This window comes from Periplaneta americana, chromosome 6 (assembly GCF_040183065.1).
Source record: "Periplaneta americana isolate PAMFEO1 chromosome 6, P.americana_PAMFEO1_priV1, whole genome shotgun sequence".
Classification (NCBI taxonomy): domain Eukaryota; kingdom Metazoa; phylum Arthropoda; class Insecta; order Blattodea; family Blattidae; genus Periplaneta; species Periplaneta americana.
In genome coordinates, this window is record NC_091122.1 from 151548127 (window position 1) to 151567947 (window position 19821).

Below are 19821 nucleotides of genomic sequence, written 5' to 3' on the forward strand. Positions count from 1 at the left end.
ATATTTCTGTGCCTAAGAACCTTCAGAAAACGACTTCAACTGCTAACATGTTAAGAAATGCGTTACACAACGTTCGGAATGGTATTGTATCAACCCAGACTGTTAGCAACAGATTGCATGAAAGAGGCCTAAATGCCCGTCGCCAACTGAGGTGCGAACCTTGTCCGCCACAAGTGCCTAACCGGGACTCGAACCCGTACCGTCTGCATGAAAGACTGGAGATCTGACCACTCAGTAACCACAGGGGATAAAGCCGATGCTAATGCACGCTCTACGTATATATTGAAGTCTGCAAACAGGCAACCTCAGACTACGCCCAACTGCCATGTTTCGCATATCGCCTATTGATTTTCGGTGAAATTCTGACGAAATGGTGATTGAATGGAGAAATAGTAATGGAATGATGTCGATGCGTAAGTATGTTGGATAAAAGGGGGAATCTCGAGAAAAAAATTCAAATGCGACCTTTTCCGCAACAAGTGTCACTATGGATTTCTCAATGAAAAACCCCAGGCCTAGCAGGACTGTAAGCCTGACCGCCTGCGTAACAAGCTGATTGTGTAAGTAGACCAGGTTTCCCAACATTTTTGAGGAGAGCCCTACCTTTTCTGCACATCAATTTGGTGCGGCACCTTATCCTAAGTGTAGAGTAGAATATCGAGTAATTAGAAATTTAATTTCAATTTAAAAAGGAACAATTGAATTATGGTTCAACGCAAAGCAGTCGGATGTTTAAATATTATTATTATTATTATTATTATTATTATTATTATTATTATTATTATTATTATTATTATTTATTGTTATTATTTTTATTATTATAATTATTATTGTTATTTTTATTATTATTATTTATTATTATTATTATTATTATTATTATTATTATTATTATTATTATTATTTTGTGATGAAATTATCATATCCAGAACTCTTATTCGCCCCTTGCTGTTGTACAGCACAGAAAATAAATAAATAAATAAATAAATAAATAAATAAATAAATAAATAAATAAATCAATCAATAAGTAAATAAAAAATCAATCAATCAATCAAGAAAAGAAAGAATGAAAGAAATAAAGAGATAAAGAAAGGAATAAAGAGATAAAAAGAAATAAAGAGATTAGGAAATAAAGAAATAAGTAAATAAATAAATGAATAAGTAAATAAATGAATAAAAAATAAGTCAATCAAAGAAAGAATGAAAGAAATAAAGAGATAAAGAAAGAAATAAAGAAATAAGTGAATAAAAAATAAATAAAAAATAAATCAATCAAAGAAAGAATGAAAGAAATAAAGAAAGAAATAAAGAGATGAAGAAAGTAATAAAGAGATAAAGAAAGAAATAATGAGATTAGGAAATAAATAAATAAATAAATAAATAAATAAATAAAAAATAAGTCAATCAAAGAAAGAATAAAAGAAATAAAGAGAGAAATAAATAAATAAGTGAATAAAAAATACTAAATAAATTAATATATATATATATATATAAAATAAATCAGTCAAAGGAAGAAATAAAGAGATAAGGAAATAAAGAAATAAGTAAATAAATAAATAAGTAAATCAAAGAAAGAAGGAAAGAAATAAAGAAAGAAATAAAGAGATGAAAGTAATAAAGATATATAGAAATAAATAAAGAGATTAGGAAATAAAGAAATAATTAAACAAATAAATAAATAAATAAAAAATAAGTCAATCAAAGAAAGAATAAAAGAAATAAAGAGAGAAATAAAGAAATAAGTGAATAAAATAATAAATAAATATATAAATAAAAAATAAATCAGTCAAAGAAAGAAATAAAGAGATAAGGAAATAGAGAGAGAAATAAAGAAATAAGTAAATAAATAAATCAATCAAAGAAAGGATGAAAGAAATAAAGAAAGAAATAAAGAGATGAAGAAAGTAATAAAGAGATAAAGAAAGAAATAAAGAGATTAGGAAATAAAGAAATAAGTAAATAAATAAATAAACAAAAAATAAGTCAATCAAAGAAAGGATAAAAGAAATAAAGAGAGAAATAAAGAAATAAGTGAATAAAAAATAATAAATAAATATATAAATAAAAAATAAATCAGTCAAAGAAAGAAATAAAGAGATGAGGAAATAAAGGGAGAAATAAAGAAATAAGTAAATAAATAAATAAATGAAAGAAAGAATGAAAGAAATAAAGAGTTGAAGAAAGTAATAAAGAGATAAAGAAAGAAATAATGAGATAAGAAAGAACTAAAGAGAGAAATAAAGAAATAAGTAAATAAATAAATTTCTCGGCTCACCCATTAACTGCTCTTCGGTCCCCACACGGTCGTGCTTCCGTTGAGAACCACTGGTGGATGAGCGGACAAATTGATCCTTTGAAAACGTTCATTCATAAATTTGGTCCATTCCGAAATGTATATACAATTTAGTCCATATAATAATTTCCATGTTATAAAGTCAATTATAGGAAAACGTCCATGTATGTTAAAATGGTCCACCATCCTTCAATTTTCAGATTTATTGAAGTTTCGAAAGATGAACGATATAACAACAAAAATAACCAAATCGATGCAAAAGTGAGGACAGTAGAAGGTGAGAAAGAAGAACAAGAATGAACGTGAAATTCGAAATCAATGATCAATTTACCAAGCAAAAATAAATGTGTAATCCAAAACTAATGTATTATAGTTAAAAAGGTAACATTTTATTGTCACACTGAAAGAAAACAATAAGATTGATTATAAAACACTAACATTAAAAATAAAATTAATATCCATTCATGAACATTCTTAAATCATGGGCCATTCAGTATGGACCAAAATACGTTAGGGCGATTTTAACAATGCGAAATATCAAGGATCATTTTGCATGGACTAAATATACATATACGTGGACGTTTTTCACTCAACCATTTGTCTTGAAAGACACTGGTTTAGATCGCATAGCCATCGCAGTGTAAAATGGTGTTAGTTGACCTTATATGTGTGCATTAGAAATCAACCAACGAGACATAATAATAAAGCCACATGCCTAGAGTAAATGCTGGAAGCGACATAATATTACATTCACCACCACATCATATGTCATGACTTTCTTTTATTTGCTTTCTTCCGCAAATAAAACATGTAGGCCTATTCTTTTCTGCGTAAATTACCCCACAGTTCCGGCAAAGGTTTTAACATCGATGGAAAAAAAGCCTGACGTTATAAAAAAGTAATGTTTACATATATATATATATATATATATATAATTTGAACTGGTAATGGAAATTACGGAAAAACGACTGGACGGATTTTAATAAATGACGCCTCATTTTGAAGCTCGGAACTCAAAGTTTTTCCGAAACATAGTAGTTTTCAGTGAAATGTCAATTTTTAAACATAATTTTCCTATTTTCCAAAATCCATCTGTCGTCAGTTTTCAGAACTAGCTAATAGCATTCACGGCCAACTTGATATTCCCTTTGCTTTTTTTTTTTTTTTGTAAAGGAAAAGCGAAGCGAGCATTAAGTCGGCCGTGTTGCATTTCAGAATAAAACAAAACACATACTACAGTAAACAATATTACACGAAGGCCATGATCTGCAAGAATGCTGAGATAAATAGAGCTCAAATTAAATTGGTTATTAAAAAATTAACTTACTAAAAATAATTTATAGGTTCGATTCTGTGGTGTGTAATTTCCTGGGTACAGCTGTGTACTGGATATTAAAAACTACAAAACTTGAGGTGGTTTGATGACATTATTACCATTAGAAATGACATATTATTGTAGTTAATGCCATGGTGTGACTATTTTTCATTAATTATACATATTAATGCTATATTGATGATATCAAAGTGAAGCGTTTTGGGGTTATATAAGTAGATGTAGAATATAACTTAAATTAGATTTTGATTTCTATATTTTACTGAGTGGCAGCTATATAATATATGTTACTGAAAGCTATAAAACTTACGTAAGATAATAATATTATAAAAAATCAAATATTTTTATAATTATTAATCAAGTAGGGTTGGGTCTTTTTCATATAGGCTATTTAATGGCGTGTGGTGTAGACATTTATATGCGTGGTTCTCTTCAGTATTGGCTCGAGAGAGAGTATCTTTCATTGTTATGGAAGCAAATAACTTTCAGAATGTCTGATATTCTTCATTGAAAATAAATCTGAAAAATGTTTATTTGAACGTCTAATGAACTTAGATTGCAGCATTTGCTGCACAAGCCACTAGTCTAAATTTAAATAGGCATATTAATGTTTGAGCTGAAGTGGAAGAATGGCGAGAGGACGACGTTTTTGCGTGAGAGTTGCGACGGTGTTGCACGCGCAATATGTCTACTGCTCAGTCAATGAGGAATGAAATTGCCGCCTCTAGTCCCGGCGCCCCCAGATTTAACAGCCCCACCTGCTGGCTGGAAAATCCAGCCGACTGTAGTTACGACTTGGCGTATTGCTCCATGAAAACTTATTACCCCTTCTCGTCCTATTGAACTTTAAAAATATTGATGTAATATGACCCAACTGCCTTCTGGGTATTTCGAAGTAAAACTGTTAGGCAAACGGCCGTCGTTTCTTCCAGCATCTTCAGTAAAGTGAATACATATACTGGGTGATTCAGAAGCTTATACAGGGATTGAAAAGAGGCTATTTTCGAATAGGAACCTGTGGTCTGAAAAGTAATCCTCAGTCAGTGCAACCGTAGGACCTACATTGCGTATGTAATCATATATTGCACTTACTTCGTGCCAAATAAGATTAACAACAACATTTTTGCAAGAAGTTACACCAGATCTCTTGAAAGAATGCTATTTATCGTCTCGCATATCCCGGGCGTTGGATTGGAAGAAGAAGGTGCGATTGAACAGCCAGCCCGGTCCCCTGATTTAATGCCTCTTGATTTAATTTGAACCAAATCAAATGCCTCGTTTATGAGACACTGTGTAAGACTCGGAAACAAAATTTTAGCTAGGATTAGAGATGAACAACGATCGAGAAAACGAGATTAACCGCGCCCGCAAAGCCGAAAACCCGCACGACAATGTTTTATTACGTCGCGTCCTTGACGTAAAGTCTACCGAGACTCGATATTGATCAACTCTCGAAATCCTGAAGAATGCAGTTTATACCTGACTGAAATTTTATCTACTTTGGCAACTGTTATAATTGTATGTATAACAATCAAGTAGCCTATTTGAAACATCATCTCTACCTTTCAGTGTATAATAATCCGTTCCCCAGACTTTATTTAATTACTAGGCCCTTAATAAAAGGCTAGAAATTTTCTTTTCATATGTTTAAGATCAAGTGTGCAATATGAAGTAAAATAGTACATTATGCAACGAGCCTATAATGATAGCAATTAAGACGCAAGTACGTTTGTTTATGAAACGAGCGCAAGCGAGTTTTATAATTTTCATACGAGTGTCTTAATTACCATTATAGTCAAGTTTCATACGACTTTTTATGCTCGACCATATTTCTAACTTGAAATTATTCGGAAGTATTTATTTTATTTGTATCTGACAGAAGATCGGAAGTGATCTTGTTCATAGCTCGAAATTGTGAGATGTGCGCAGACGCGAAAGTATTGATTTTTTCCTAGGAACAATAATGTCATTGACCTTGATGTAATGCAGAGAATGAATAACCTGGAAATTGATTTAGAATTGAAAAACGAGACGACAAATTAAATTTATTTGAATATTATTTACAATTAACGCTAATTATTATAGTAACAGAACATAACCTTCTGCAACAGTATTGGATTTCCAGCCTCCGTGACGTTTCCCTCGTCTTTCGATTAGCATATCCGAGAATAATCGAAAACCTGAACTTTAATGAATAGGTGTACGTACTTTAATGACATGCATTAAAGGACTGCTACCAGGTGTATAATTACTACATTTCGGCATGGTCGAGCATAAAGTTATGAATGTCATTTTTATGCTTCTTAGAAATGAAAATTTATTTGAGAATTGGTTTTTTTTATTTACTCGTATATAACCATAGGTAATATCATATAATAGAACCAGAACATTTTGATACTGTTCTGTTTTGTCTTTTTGTCTCATTTAAACATTTATAATGTTATTTATTTCAATGAAGTAGGCCTATGTTATTCAACGTTACGAAATCTTTCCACGCCGACCAAATGCTGTTTCGAGAATGATGGGCGAGACTCGAAGCGCACGAGAATGACGAGACGAGACTCGAAAGACAAATGCAACGAACACAGCGAGCGAGAGCGGCAGATAGTTTTGTTCGTCTCTAGCTAGGATACTTGCAGCACTTGATGTGGTTCAGGAGATGCCTGAAGAATTTGTGCGGCAGAATTTTCTTTGTTGATGTCATGTCTGAACTGAATGTGGGGTTCACGAGTTCGAACAACCTTTGTATAGTACATATTTACGTGTTAACTTCATATAATCTTTGCATACTTCTTGTACATATTAGTATTATATTATTTCTAAGTTTTATACCATGTAATTTCTGACATTCACAGGTTTACACTGGCACAGAGTTATTTCCTAGGCCATGAGTTGCTATTGTAAAATTATTGTTATATTAATCGAACTCCTCTGTACGCTCCTTCAGTTTGAGCACAACCTTTTCGATCACTCTATATTCTTGCAAAAGAATACTTGTTATACGTGGATTCCTTTTTTGTCTTTTCTTTATTCTCTGTGAAGATGTTTTTTAAAGAAGAAGAAAAAACAACACAAACTTTCAGGACTACAGACTCTGAGGAAACTTCTGTTTCTGAAGACAGTTGGATTTTCTTTGAAGTCATTCGCTTGCGGTTTATTTTAGACGCGACTGTGAGAGTTAAAATCCATTTTTACATCTTATTTGTATTACCTATTTTTCTTTTTCCTTTCATGTATTAAGTCTAACAGCCTGTAACAGTCTTATTCCATTGTTTAACTGACGGCCCAAAGATCTTTTTTCTCTTGCATGTTAATTTAGCATTTCACAAGATACTCTTTCAGAAGTCATTCTAAGTAGGCCTACATGGGAACTCCGTTTATTCTACAATTCTCAATGTTTTCTAAAATAGGATTGGTTTTCATTTCTCCCAAAATGTCAATAGGCCTATTTTTCTTGTCTGATTTAGCGTAGGCCGCACTTCTTCAAAATTTCACTTCATTGGCAGTGATTCATTGTTCATCACTTTCGCGTATGGTCCAAGATTCATTACCGTATAGTATACTTCATAGGCCTACTCCATATCGTTTTCGGTCTTGCCAACGTTTTAATTCTAGTTTGTCTTTTTAACAATCCATGGTTTGAAAGTCTTATTAATGTCATTAATTGAATAATGCTGAAACTGTACCATATTGCTAATATTTCCGTCTGGACGGGTACTTCATATCTCAAATGGCAACCCCGATTTTTATAACATGAAACTTTTTTTTAGAATTTTATTGTTAATACAAATTTATTACGTTCACAAAAGTTGTAATCTGAACACATGATAAAATTTGTATATATCCACTGATTTTTTTATCTATAGTTTTTTCAAATATTTTGTTATAAATAATTAATTTAACAGTTGGTAGAAATTAATTATAATAATAATTTACAACAAATTCACAATAAACAATTTGTATAAAATTTAGAAACTGCTTGCAACAACTTTGTTTTACGGAAAACTGTGTAACGTCTTCAGAAATTTCAAACCACAGAAATTCAAATTACATGCTAGTGAATATTAGGATTAATTGTTTGCTTAGGTTATAATATAGTATACATTTCATGAAACTTGTTAATTGTAATGCAAGATTGAATTTCAGTATTTAATTTCATCTCATTTCATTCATTCATTCATATAAATTATAAAACGTTGTATAGTTTTGCTGAATTTATAGATTTGTAAAATTTTATTAATTTCAAAATTGAAACACAAGATTAATACAATAGGAGATTTAATTAATCAATATCATATAAATATTATAATAATGTATTTATAACCCTAACATACCTATCTCAGGTAAAATAGGGTTTTCTGTAAAATTGGAGTATAATAATATTAATAATAATAATAACAATAATAATAATAATAATAATAATAATAATAATAATAATAATAATAATAATAATACAGATTTACCTAACTACGAAGATGATGTTTCCAATGAAACTCATTATTTTGTTATTTTGATGTACCGAAGTAAGCTACATATAATATTTGCGTGCAGGAATTCTGCATTACCATATTACCTCTGTACATAGTGCGTTGGACATTGTGCCACTCTCACATAAGGTATTCTGTGACACAGTACATGAGGGTAGGCCACCAAAGGGGAACAGAGAGGTAGAACTAAACTGAGAGGAATTCGTTCCGGCATCGGAACTGGAATCCGGTGTGGCTTAGTGGATAAAGCGTCAGCACATAGAGCTGAAAACCCAGGTTAGAGTCCCGGTGCCGGAGAGAATTTATCTCTGTTCTATCCATCCTTCATAACGCAGAATTTCTGCACGGAAATATCATATGTACTTCGGCACATCATAGTAATATGATACGCGTAGTAGTCATTTACTGATTCAAGACGGCGCTCATCCCGTCGGATCCCGGCCACTTAGTCACTCGTAATGGGTGCACCTCTGTACATAGTGTGTTGGACATTGTGACACAGTACATGAGGGTAGGCCACCAAAGGGAAACTGAGAGGTAGAACTTAAACTGAAGGGATTCGATTCGGCATCGGAACTAGAATCCGGTGTGGCTCAGTGGATAAAGCGTCAGCACGTAGAGCTGAAAACCCAGGTTCGATTCCCCGTGCCGGAAAGAATTTTTCTCTGTTCTACCCAACCTTCATCATTATTTTGTCTTAACATCTAAAATTTTCATCCCATATTACCCAGAAATAAGTTCCGAGTGAATGATCCAATGTAGGAGTCCATCTTTATAATCTGCCAATAATAAAATATCCTCTGATTTAGGTTCCGGATGATATGTACAGTAGTGGCAAAAAAAAAACCCCGACCGACCCTCGTAGCTGATTTCAGATCCTTGTTCACTCCGAAGCACGATAGACTGGTAACTAAGACTTTCGTGGTTCGAATCCTGCCTGGGAAGGAAACTTTTTTTTATTTCTTATTAAAATTTATTCCCAATACTTTTCGATTGCAGCGATATTTTACTACACAATTAACTTATTACTCCCAGAAAATTAATTTTTCCAGCAATCGAAAAGTATTGGGAATAAATTTGAATAAGGAACAAAACAAAAAGTTTACTTCCCAGGCAGATTCGAACCACGAAAATCTTAGTTCCCAGTCTATCGTGCTTTGGAGTGAACAAGGCTCTGAAATCAGCTACAAGGGTCGGTCCGGTTTTTTTTCCCACTGCTGTACATCTATAATCAGGCAGTACATCTCACTTGAGGTTATGTGTCAGAGGAAGAACAATTATTGTTTATATGCATCTGAAGTCTGACTAGTGTAATATGCAGCTTGTCGACGATGTATGCAATGAAGGGGGAAAGGAACTGGCCACCCTATCCCATTATCTCCTGGCCTAGTTGCCTCGTAAGGGGTGCCTTATTGGTATCACTTGAGAGGTTCAGACCTGTCTTCGGACAGTTGACTAAGCAACAACACAACAATAATAAAACATTATCTGTAATCATAAGTATCTCTATCTTTAAATTTCAATGAATACTCAAGTTTTACCTAAGAGTTTGATTTTCCTCTCTAGAATAATTTCCAAATGTATAATAATTTATTTGTTGATATTTATTGATTTATTGATATTTATGTGCTGGACAACAGGCATTGGCCAATAAAAGTCCAGCACAGCGATACAATTAATACATTAGAATGAACAACTATGGTACAAATTAAATACTAAATACTAAATACTTGAGTTAACAACAAAATAAAGAACATACATTACAATAATTAATTTACAAGAATTAATACTATAAAATATTAGGGAAAGGATTTGATTGTTACTACCAATTTGTGTATAAAGATTATGCAAATAATATTAGCAAAGACATTGCCATATTCTAATACTTCTATACATTGAATGGATCGAAATCGCCTACATGTAAGTTAGCATGTTTAATACATCTGGAGACCGGAGAGGAAGATTTAGAATTTCTAATATAGAAGAATTTGTGATGTCTCATGTTCTTCGTAGGAATACGAAGGATGACACTGTTTAAGAAAGATTGACAATTAATGTCACCTTTAAGGACCTTACATAAGAATAAGTAATCGAGATCATGACGTCTGGCATACAGGCTTCGACATTTAAAGTGCTCGCATTTTTTATCATAGTTATACCCACAGTTACGTATTAGGCAGGAATCTGTACGAACATAATGAAATAAATTCCCTTTGAATATTTTCCAGTTTTGCCGAATCAGTACTAGTAAAGTCCACACCTGTGGAGTAACGGTCAGCGCGTCTGGCTGCGAAACCAGGTGGCCCGGGTTCGAATCCCGGTCGGGACAAGTTATCTGGTTGAGGTTTCTTCCGGGGTTTTCCCTCAACCCAATACGAGCAAATGCTGGGTAACTTTCGGTGCTGGACCCCGGACTCATTTCACCGGCATTATCACCTTCATTTCATTCAGACGCTAAATAACCTAGATGTTGATACAGCGTCGTAAAATAACCCAATAAAAAAAGTAATAGTAATAGAGTTCCAAACTACAGATGCATATTCGAGTTTCGATCTCACTAATGTATAGTATAGTAATAAAAGAAGTCAGGTGTTGATAAAGAATAAGTAATTGACCGAATTATTCCTAACATTCTTATTGAATGGTTATAAATATGATCAATGTGGTTGTGAAAATATAATTTGTCAATTAATAAACCGAAGTCTCTAATACAATCTTTTCTGTTAATTAATGCATTTTTTTAGGTGATAGTTATATTTTATAAATGACACTCGGGAGGAAATCAAACGCAGAATAAATATGGGAAATGCGTGTTATTATTCGGTTGAGAAGCTCTTATCATCCAGTCTGCTGTCCAAAAATCTGAAAGTTAGAATTTATAAAACAGTTATATTACCGGTTGTTCTGTATGGTTGTGAAACTTGGACTCTCACTCTGAGAGAGGAACATAGGTTCAGGGTGTTTGAGAATAAGGTGCTTAGGAAAATATTTGGGGCTAAGCGGGATGAAGTTACAGGAGAATGGAGAAAGTTACACAACACAGAACTGCACGCATTGTATTCTTCACCTGACATAATTAGGAACATTAAATCCAGACGTTTGAGATGGGCAGGGCATGTAGCACGTATGGGCGAATCCAGAAATGCATATAGAGTGTTAGTTGGGAGACCGGAGGGAAAAAGACCTTTAGGGAGGCCGAGACGTAGATGGGAGGATAATATTAAAATGGATTTGAGGGAGGTGGGATATGATGATAGAGACTGGATTAATCTTGCACAGGATAGGGACCGCTGGCGGGCTTATGTGAGGGCGGCGATGAACCTTCGGGTTCCTTAAAAGCCATTTGTAAGTAAGTAAGTAAGTAAGATAGTTATATTTTAGTGAAGAGGTTTTCCTTGAAAATGATATTACATAAGTTTTGGATTCATTAATCATCATCCCGTTATCAACTGACCAATTGGCAATTGAATTAATGTCATCCTGAAGAAATTGACAGTCAACAACACTAGAACTTTAATAATAATAATAATAATAATAATAATAATAATAATAATAATAATAATAATAATAACAACAATGTAGCCCTATATTGACATTTCTCAGCCACATCGAATTTCTACGCTGAATGTCATCTACAGTTTATTCGTTATTAAACAAAATATTGCTGTTACTTTAATTAATGGAGCTTTTATTCGCATCGTGGTTTTGTTCTCCGAGCAATCTGTGTACTTCCATGAATATTTTACCTTTTATGAAAGAGTCCCTTTTGAAAATCACCTAACATTCTTCCGCGTGATGTGGATTTTCCTCGTTACTCTTCGAAGCTGAGATGAGTTGGGGTTTTAATTGGAAATTGTGACGTTTCATTTCTATCATTCACACAACAGTCACCCTTCCGCTGACATATGAAGTAATTTGAAAGCATGGTTTGTCACTTTTTCAATTTATTTCCCCAACAGCATTACCACACACGGAATGTAAATCACTCAGTTAAGCATAAAAAGATTGTGAGTTAACATTGCATTCACGCAAATCTGTAGTTTGTTTATAGGACTCTACGTAGCGGTTGCAAAAATTGTAAACATTGCAGAGTTAAAAAAAAAAGGTTAGTATATTCAGGAAAACATACAAGCTTTTAAAGGTAAATATTTGTCTGAAATAGACTGCTATAGAGTAACAGATGTATGGAAATTCTGACAAAAATTCTTGTTGGTATGGGAACAGTTCACAATTCACATAATACTTGGAATAACAAACATAGACATTATGAAAAGGTTGTTACGACGATGAAAATTGTTCATAATAGACTCTATGGAATCAGTTGGTATAAAGTTTACCTATCAACGTAGAAACCAACTGTCACTATTGTCTGACCAAGCCAAGAGCTGAACTAGAATAACAAAAATGTGACGTCACTGTCTGATCTGCATTTGGTTGAAAGGCATAACCAATATACGCTATAAAATATAGTCCCGTAAATATTTCATTATAACTAACAGCTTTACTCATATTATGTCAGTTCAAATCAGTTCAATGTAAAGCTAGATTAAAAGAAAACTAATGTACCTATACTTTAACGTGTACTTGATTTATTTTGTTTACCATGACGCGGCGTAGTGATACATTAGTACTGGTATGGTTCTTGGCTTGGATAAATAATAATTATAGCAGCTTATAGGCATGAACAAATTTAGGTTACCTTGGAAACGGAAACAAATCACGGCTCCTAAAAAACGATGACATTATCCAATGAGGCAGAAGCGTGCTGGTACACGAAAATGCCTAATTATTTTGTAATACGTTCCTATTTTGTAATGTTTGGACTACATAAAACGTGATCGTGAAACTTATCACTCTCGCTAATCGCTTGTGTACTAAACATTTGTTCCTGTTATAATCGCTGCTGCATAAACAACATATTATTTCTGTTGAAACGTGAATGAATTATATTATTATTACTAGCCGTACCCGTGCGCTTCGCTGCACTTGTTTTAAATAAATATCATTGACTTAAATCTGTTATATTTCCAAATACAGCTTTGTTATTGTTAGTGGATAATTAATTTATTGTCAGTTATAAATCGTTTGCTTCTGAATTACTTTGAAAATTGTATTTAGAACTATCAATATAACTTACTGTTATTATCATGCAATAGTTTCTGGTGTTGTTCGATTAATTCTACTTTTAAGCTTCGTACTATGTTAGACCTAACAGCGTCTGATGTAGAATATATTGAACTGAAGGTTGTTACTCTCAGCTGGATAAATAAGTGTTTGGCTTCCAGGTTAAAATGTCCAAAGTACAATGTCCAATTTTGAAATTGTCCACTTGAAAAAATGTCCACAACAGTTTATCCAAAAGGAAAATGTCCATGCACTACAAAGTCCACAGTACAAAATGCTCATAGTAAAATGTCCAGTATGAGAAAATGTCCACAGTAAAATGTCAAATGTGAGAAAATGTCACACAGTAAAATGTCCAATGTGAGAAAATGTCCACAGTAAAATGTCAAATGTGAGAAAATGTCCACAGTAAAATGTCCAATGTGAGAAAATGTCCACAGTAAAATGTCCAATGTGAGAAAATGTCCACAGTAAAATGTCCAATGTGAGAAAATGTCCACAGTAAAATGTCCAATGTGAGAAAATGTCCACATAAAAAAGTCCACTTACAATAATTATGTATTATAACAGTAATAATGCTGCTTTGGTTACTAAGCAATAGCAAAATTCCAGTAAATTTTAAACAAAATTGCAGTAAATATGTCCCTGCTCATTTATTCTCGAAAAGGGAAACCGTTTTTAGTCAGTGATAGATTTATTTATCAATTTCATTCTGGAAGTAAGGATGATAGGAAAATCTACTGGAGGTGTTCAGAAAGAAACAGTGCCAAACCAATGCAGATCTGGATAACATTCAAACTATTGTGCAGAATGAAGAACCCAACAACACACATGAAGGTGATATTGCGGAAATAGAGGTAAAAAAAATTAATGGAAGGCTAAATTCAAGGGCTCATTAATAAGCGACAGTAACACTATTAGACAATACCTCCGTGCTATTTCCTACAATTTGAAACTAAACGTTGATCAGCTATTGCCAGATGTAGAAGAAAATTAATGCCTTCGGATATTTTTCAGTAAAATTGGTGGACATTAAATGTAAAAGAAAATGAATAACTTTTATTGTAGTGGACGTTTTATTTGTGTGGACATTTATGTAATGTGAACACTTTAGCATAGAAGACGTTATTGCAGGAGAACATTAGCTAAATTAGATTAGCAACACCATCATACTTAGGCAGGGCAGATCATATTAGGAAACAAAGAACGGACGTGGCAAAATTTTCCTTTGTTAACCGCACAATAGTAGACTGGAACAGCTTACCTGCGGCAATCTTTCAGGGTAGTCCTCTCAAAATCAGTATATTTAAGGAAAGGTTGAGAAGATTAGACTGAAAATGTAATTGTAGGTGCAGTGTAAATATCTAAGTTGTTCATGTAATTAATTAAGTTGATAAGTAATTAATTAAGATGGTATGTAATTTAGTTGATATGTAAATATATTAAGGTGATATGTAATTAATTAAGATGATATTTAATTAAGTTGATTTGTAATTAATTAAGGTGATATGTAATTAAATTGGTAATAGTTGGGTGAAATAGAAGTATTTATAACTTAGGTTTACTTTTGCTTATTGCAGGCGTTATTATAGCATAGTTTTTATTTGTAGTCCTAAGTTTATTGGATCTATTTATTTATAGCTAGAAATAAATTTAGGTTTATTTTATTTTTTTATTTCTCTTTTATTGCTCTCATTATTGTAGAATTATAATGGTATTATTGTATATTATATATCACTGCCACCGGGTGTATACCCAATTGTAGTGTTAATAAATAAATACATACATACATACACACATACACACATACATGCATGCATGCATACATACATACATACATACATACATTAAACGGTGGACATTTCAACTTTGAATCAGTGTTTGACATCATATCAACCGATCGGTTAGTGGAACATAATTATTACAGAATTTACAGTATGTACGGTAGGCCCTACTAGTTTCCGTAGATTATCACGAAGGAAGCATTGGTTGAGTCAGGCCTGAGTTTTTTCATTGAAAAATCCATAGTGACACTTTTGGCCGACAAGGTCGAAGTTGGGATTTTCTCGGGGTTCTCCCGTTATCCCAGATTAGGGTTGAACATCATTCAATAGCATTCTCCGATTGCCGACAAGGGATGCACGGAGGCGACTGGTCTAGGGAAGAGTGGAGTTGCCTGCTCGAAACCTGGCTACCGAACGAACCTTAGCATTGTTATCTGCTGTGCGTTCTCCTAGGAGTAGGCTACATATCGCTAGGGTTCGCGCACTTACTTCAGGATAATTTTTTCACATTGTAGTGTATTGGTCAAGAAAAGAGCGCAAATGTTTTAAGGGTATATGTACGTGAACGACCACAAATATTATTAGAAAATGCAGGCTCTAAATTTCTAAAATTTTATAAGAAAATTAACTCACAATTGGACAGAAATTACGAGGTACTACAAAAAGACTTATTAGAACTTAAATGTCTGATAAAATTATAAAAAAGGTTGCTAATAATATCTTTACAAACCAGTTTTATCAAAGTATGAAAAAAAAAAAAAAGAATTCTGCAGTTATATCATTTGGTAACCTTAACATTGTTATGGTCTCTCTGACATCGTTAATATTTTTCCTGCATGTAATAAATACGTGTTTCTGAAACGTAGACTACTCTCAGACATGTAGAGTTGTTTATTTTAATACAATTAATTTTTTATTTTTCCTATATAATAGTAATATGCATTACAAGAGCGGTATGTTGAAGTTTTCATGTTCTAGGAAAAGTTTGAAAAAGCGAAACGTAGTTGAGCTTTTTTAATTTCCGAGAATTGAAAGAAAACATACCGCTCGTGTATCGTACATTATTTTGTGCGAAGATAGTTTATTACATACCTGAAAGAGGAATTTCTAATTAGTTGCAATGAAATCTCCATCTTAGTTTCTGTTCAATGATGGCAAATTTGCAAAACAAAAATATCTATCTTCAACATTGTTGCTTTAAAATGTTTTCTGTGTTTACTATACTCCAGCAGGCCGTGATATACGTCTGTCTTTTTTTCCCCCAGTCTATAAATGCGAACTTAAAACAAACGGTAAGGTTATGTAATGATTTACTTTTCATTTTAATATTGTAACAATATTATTTATATAACATATTGCAGTAATAACATCGGCATCTGGAATCTTGTTGATTTTTTCACGGCTTCCTTAATGTTACTTGCATCACGAATGCAGTAACTTTAGTGGAGTTATAGAGTTTACTTAATTTTTGAAAATATTAAAAAAAAAAATTAACAGTGCAATTTAGGTGAAATTGCAGTGGTAAGTTTCCGATTTATAATTTTTACTATATTGAACGTCTCTAAAAATAATATGTTAAAAGCCGAAAGCAGTAAAATCAATATGTCACTTAAGCGGTAAGAAGAGAGAAATTGTTGTGTGTGTTAGGTTGGGAATACTGAATGTGGAATGTTACACTTTCCGCGGATTGGTTTTGTGCGGAAACCAAGCAAATACGCACGATCTCGCACAAAATATATTAAAATTTACATTCTGTTTTGTGATCTAATTTTTCTATTTTCAAAGAAATGGGCATTATTGTAGTGTACGTCTTGCACAAATGCATGTTAAATCAGTGTACAAAATTTCAGAATTCTATCTCTAATGGTTATGGAGTTATGAAGTAATATGTGTGAAAAATTTTCAAATTTTGGAAAATTTAATTTAAAGTAAAAAGTGAATTCTCAAAAATATTATTAGTAACCTTTTTTTATACTTTTATCAGATATTTAAGTTCTAATAAGTCTTGTTGTGGTACCTTGTAATTTTTGTCCAATTGTGAGTTCATTTCCTTATAAACTCTTAGAAATTTAGAGCCTGCATTTTCTGATAATATTTGTGGTCGTTAACGTACGTATACCCTTAAACCACCTGATCCTTAAGCTATTTATGACTAGGACGTACCTTCTGCGGAGAGGCGGGTGGAGTCTGGCTTACGTATGACAGCAACTATAAGGACAACAGAGAGAGGAAGCCATTGCTGTCATCAAAATATACTATTATACTATCTGAACTGAAAATATGAGTGTTTTTTTAAAAAAACGTCAATTTTCAGCAAAAAATAGTGGGACATAGGAATGTATTAGGCAATTTGTGTTACAATTGTGTATCCTCTATTCAGTCTTTAGCGTGAAAACACTCATTATCCTTTAGCAATCATAGTATGAGATTGTGCCTTAGTCCGTAGGGTTTTTTTCGTCATAACAACATTGCGTTGTTAAGAGAGTGTTTAACGTTTGCGTTTATCATTTGTTATTTTTAGTGTTCTGTTTGTAAATACGTCTTGATTTTTGCGGATTTGGAGAAAGTTTATGCTGTGTACTGACTAAAGAACATGGAGTATCAAGTGAAAAAAAAAAGAACACTTCCGACATATTCTTCTATTTGAGTTTAATAGAGGAGAAAAGGCAACGGAGACGGCTCGAAACATTTGTGCCACGTACGGGAGGAATGCCTTTGGAAAAAGCACTGCAAGAAAATTTTTCTGTCGTTTCAACACACAACACTTCGAACAAAAGTCAGTGACCATCTACTCAGAAGATGATATTATGCGTCTCCTGGGAGAAGATATCCTATGAATGTAACCATAACTGCTGACATTTATTAGTAGGGACCGGATTTTTATGTAATATCAAGGTGTGAAATATGTACATATTTATGTAAGAAAAATAAGCTGAATATGTACCAAAATATGTAAAATCATGAAAATATTTAATATTGATATTTGCGCTGGTTTGTATTGTTAAGTCTAGATATTTGTACTTTGGTACAATTTTTAATTTTCTGTTCTTCATGACGATTTCTACTGTTTCTGGTGTTTCCCCCCCCCCGTATCTGAGTATCATCATTTCTGTCTTGTCCACATTTATATCAAGTTTCTTTTTATTGCACCATTTTACCATGATGTTTATTGTTTCTTGTAACTTTGTAAGGTCTTTAGACCCTACTACTATGTCGTCCGCGTATGCATATGAGATTATTCCCTTCTTGATTTTTACAATACAAAGTAGTTGTATGAGAAAGGTTGCCTTTTGTTCGCTCATATTTACAGTGGGCGGTAAGGGGTGAGTGTCTCTTTTACTTCCTGGAACTAAGATGTTATGTTTCGTCCCGAAATATATCCTTTCTCGGGTAGGTAAAAAGGCTTTTTAAATTTGTGTATTTCAAATTGTAAACTTCCCCAGTAGAAGTTTTCTTTTTTCCTTTTAAAGAAGTAAAAGTGAATAAAACTCCAAAATATGTAGATTTATGTAATACCAAGCCATAATATGTGATGTGGGGTAAATATGTAAAAATATGTAGTACCAAATTTTAATATATTAATGGTAATTACAAGATTCGGAAGGATTTGTTATTTATATACGGTTAGGCTGAAAGGAATATAATATGTAATTACATAAAAATCCGGTCCCTATTTATTACCATCATCTCAGATGCCTTGCGGCCGTAATTGAAGAAAAGCAACCAGGAAGACTGCAGCAAGTATTGCTGCAACACGATAACATGACGAAAGCTGCTAACCAAGATCTTGGTTGGGAAGTGATTCCACATCCCTCATATTCTCCCGATATTGCGCCTTCAGATTTCCACCTTTTCCGTTCTCTATCCAACAGTCTTCGAGGGCACTCCTTTGATAACGAAGATGTATTACAAACGTGGTTTGACGACATTTTATATTTCCAAATCAGCAGATTTCTTTAGACACGGATTGGAAAAAGTATCCTAGTGTTGGCAGAGAGTGACAGATAATATAGGAGAGTATAGTGATGATTAATTTCTGTTTTGTTTCATGTCAAACATTTTTGTCATAGCAGAAAAACGCTACGAACTTTTGTACCAACCCAATAGCTATGATTTTATCTCCCATATCGATATAAATATTTATGTAAGAAGTTACGCGCGAAATAATATTTGTATCGTTATCAGTACTCCCATTACCATTACCTTATTGTCAGTATCTTAATTATTATCGCACAATAGACTCCATCAGACTCTTAGTTTGAAAGTAAATATATATATATATATATATATATATATATATCGTATATATATATATATATATATATATATATATATATCCATATCCATGCAGGAAGACGTGGGACAGCGCATGCTTATTTTCACTCAGCTCTCACTCTTGTCGCAACCCTATTTCAAAGAACATACCAGTGCAAAAGTCATCATTTGTCTATTTATAGTACAGGCTTCGGTTTACATGTATGCTCTTTTATCAATTTTAAGGGGAGAATATGGTATTTTTTGGTGAAAAATGAGTAAATTAAAAAAAAAATTGAATAATTTCGAGGGAAAAATTGTTCCGGAGCCGGGTATCGAACCCGGCACCTTTGGTTTAACGTACCAACGCTCTGCCACTGAGCTACTCGGGAACTCTAACCGACACCGATCCAATTTTTCCCTCTACATCCACAGACCTCAAAGTGGGCTGACAACCGTCAAGCAACCAACTTCGAGTGCACACTAACTCCGTGTGACTTAAATTGTGGCTTTCTGTTAACGAACAGTGACGTGTATTATGCAAATCAA

At 33.0% G+C, this 19821-nt stretch overlaps 1 protein-coding gene across 3 annotated transcripts in view; it reads right to left on the bottom strand.

Moving 5' to 3' along the window:
* The window catches only part of LOC138701932 (IDLSRF-like peptide), a 445082-nt gene that overhangs the window by 114440 nt on the left and 310821 nt on the right, over positions 1-19821 (bottom strand). The window contains exon 2 of one of the 3 annotated variants that reach the window (XM_069829303.1): positions 17182-17226. The exons of the other annotated variants lie outside the window; for them this stretch is intronic. Within the exon in view, the coding sequence (XP_069685404.1) occupies positions 17182-17226 (45 nt within the window). The remainder of the gene's footprint in view (positions 1-17181; positions 17227-19821) is intronic. 3 annotated transcript variants of the gene reach the window in all.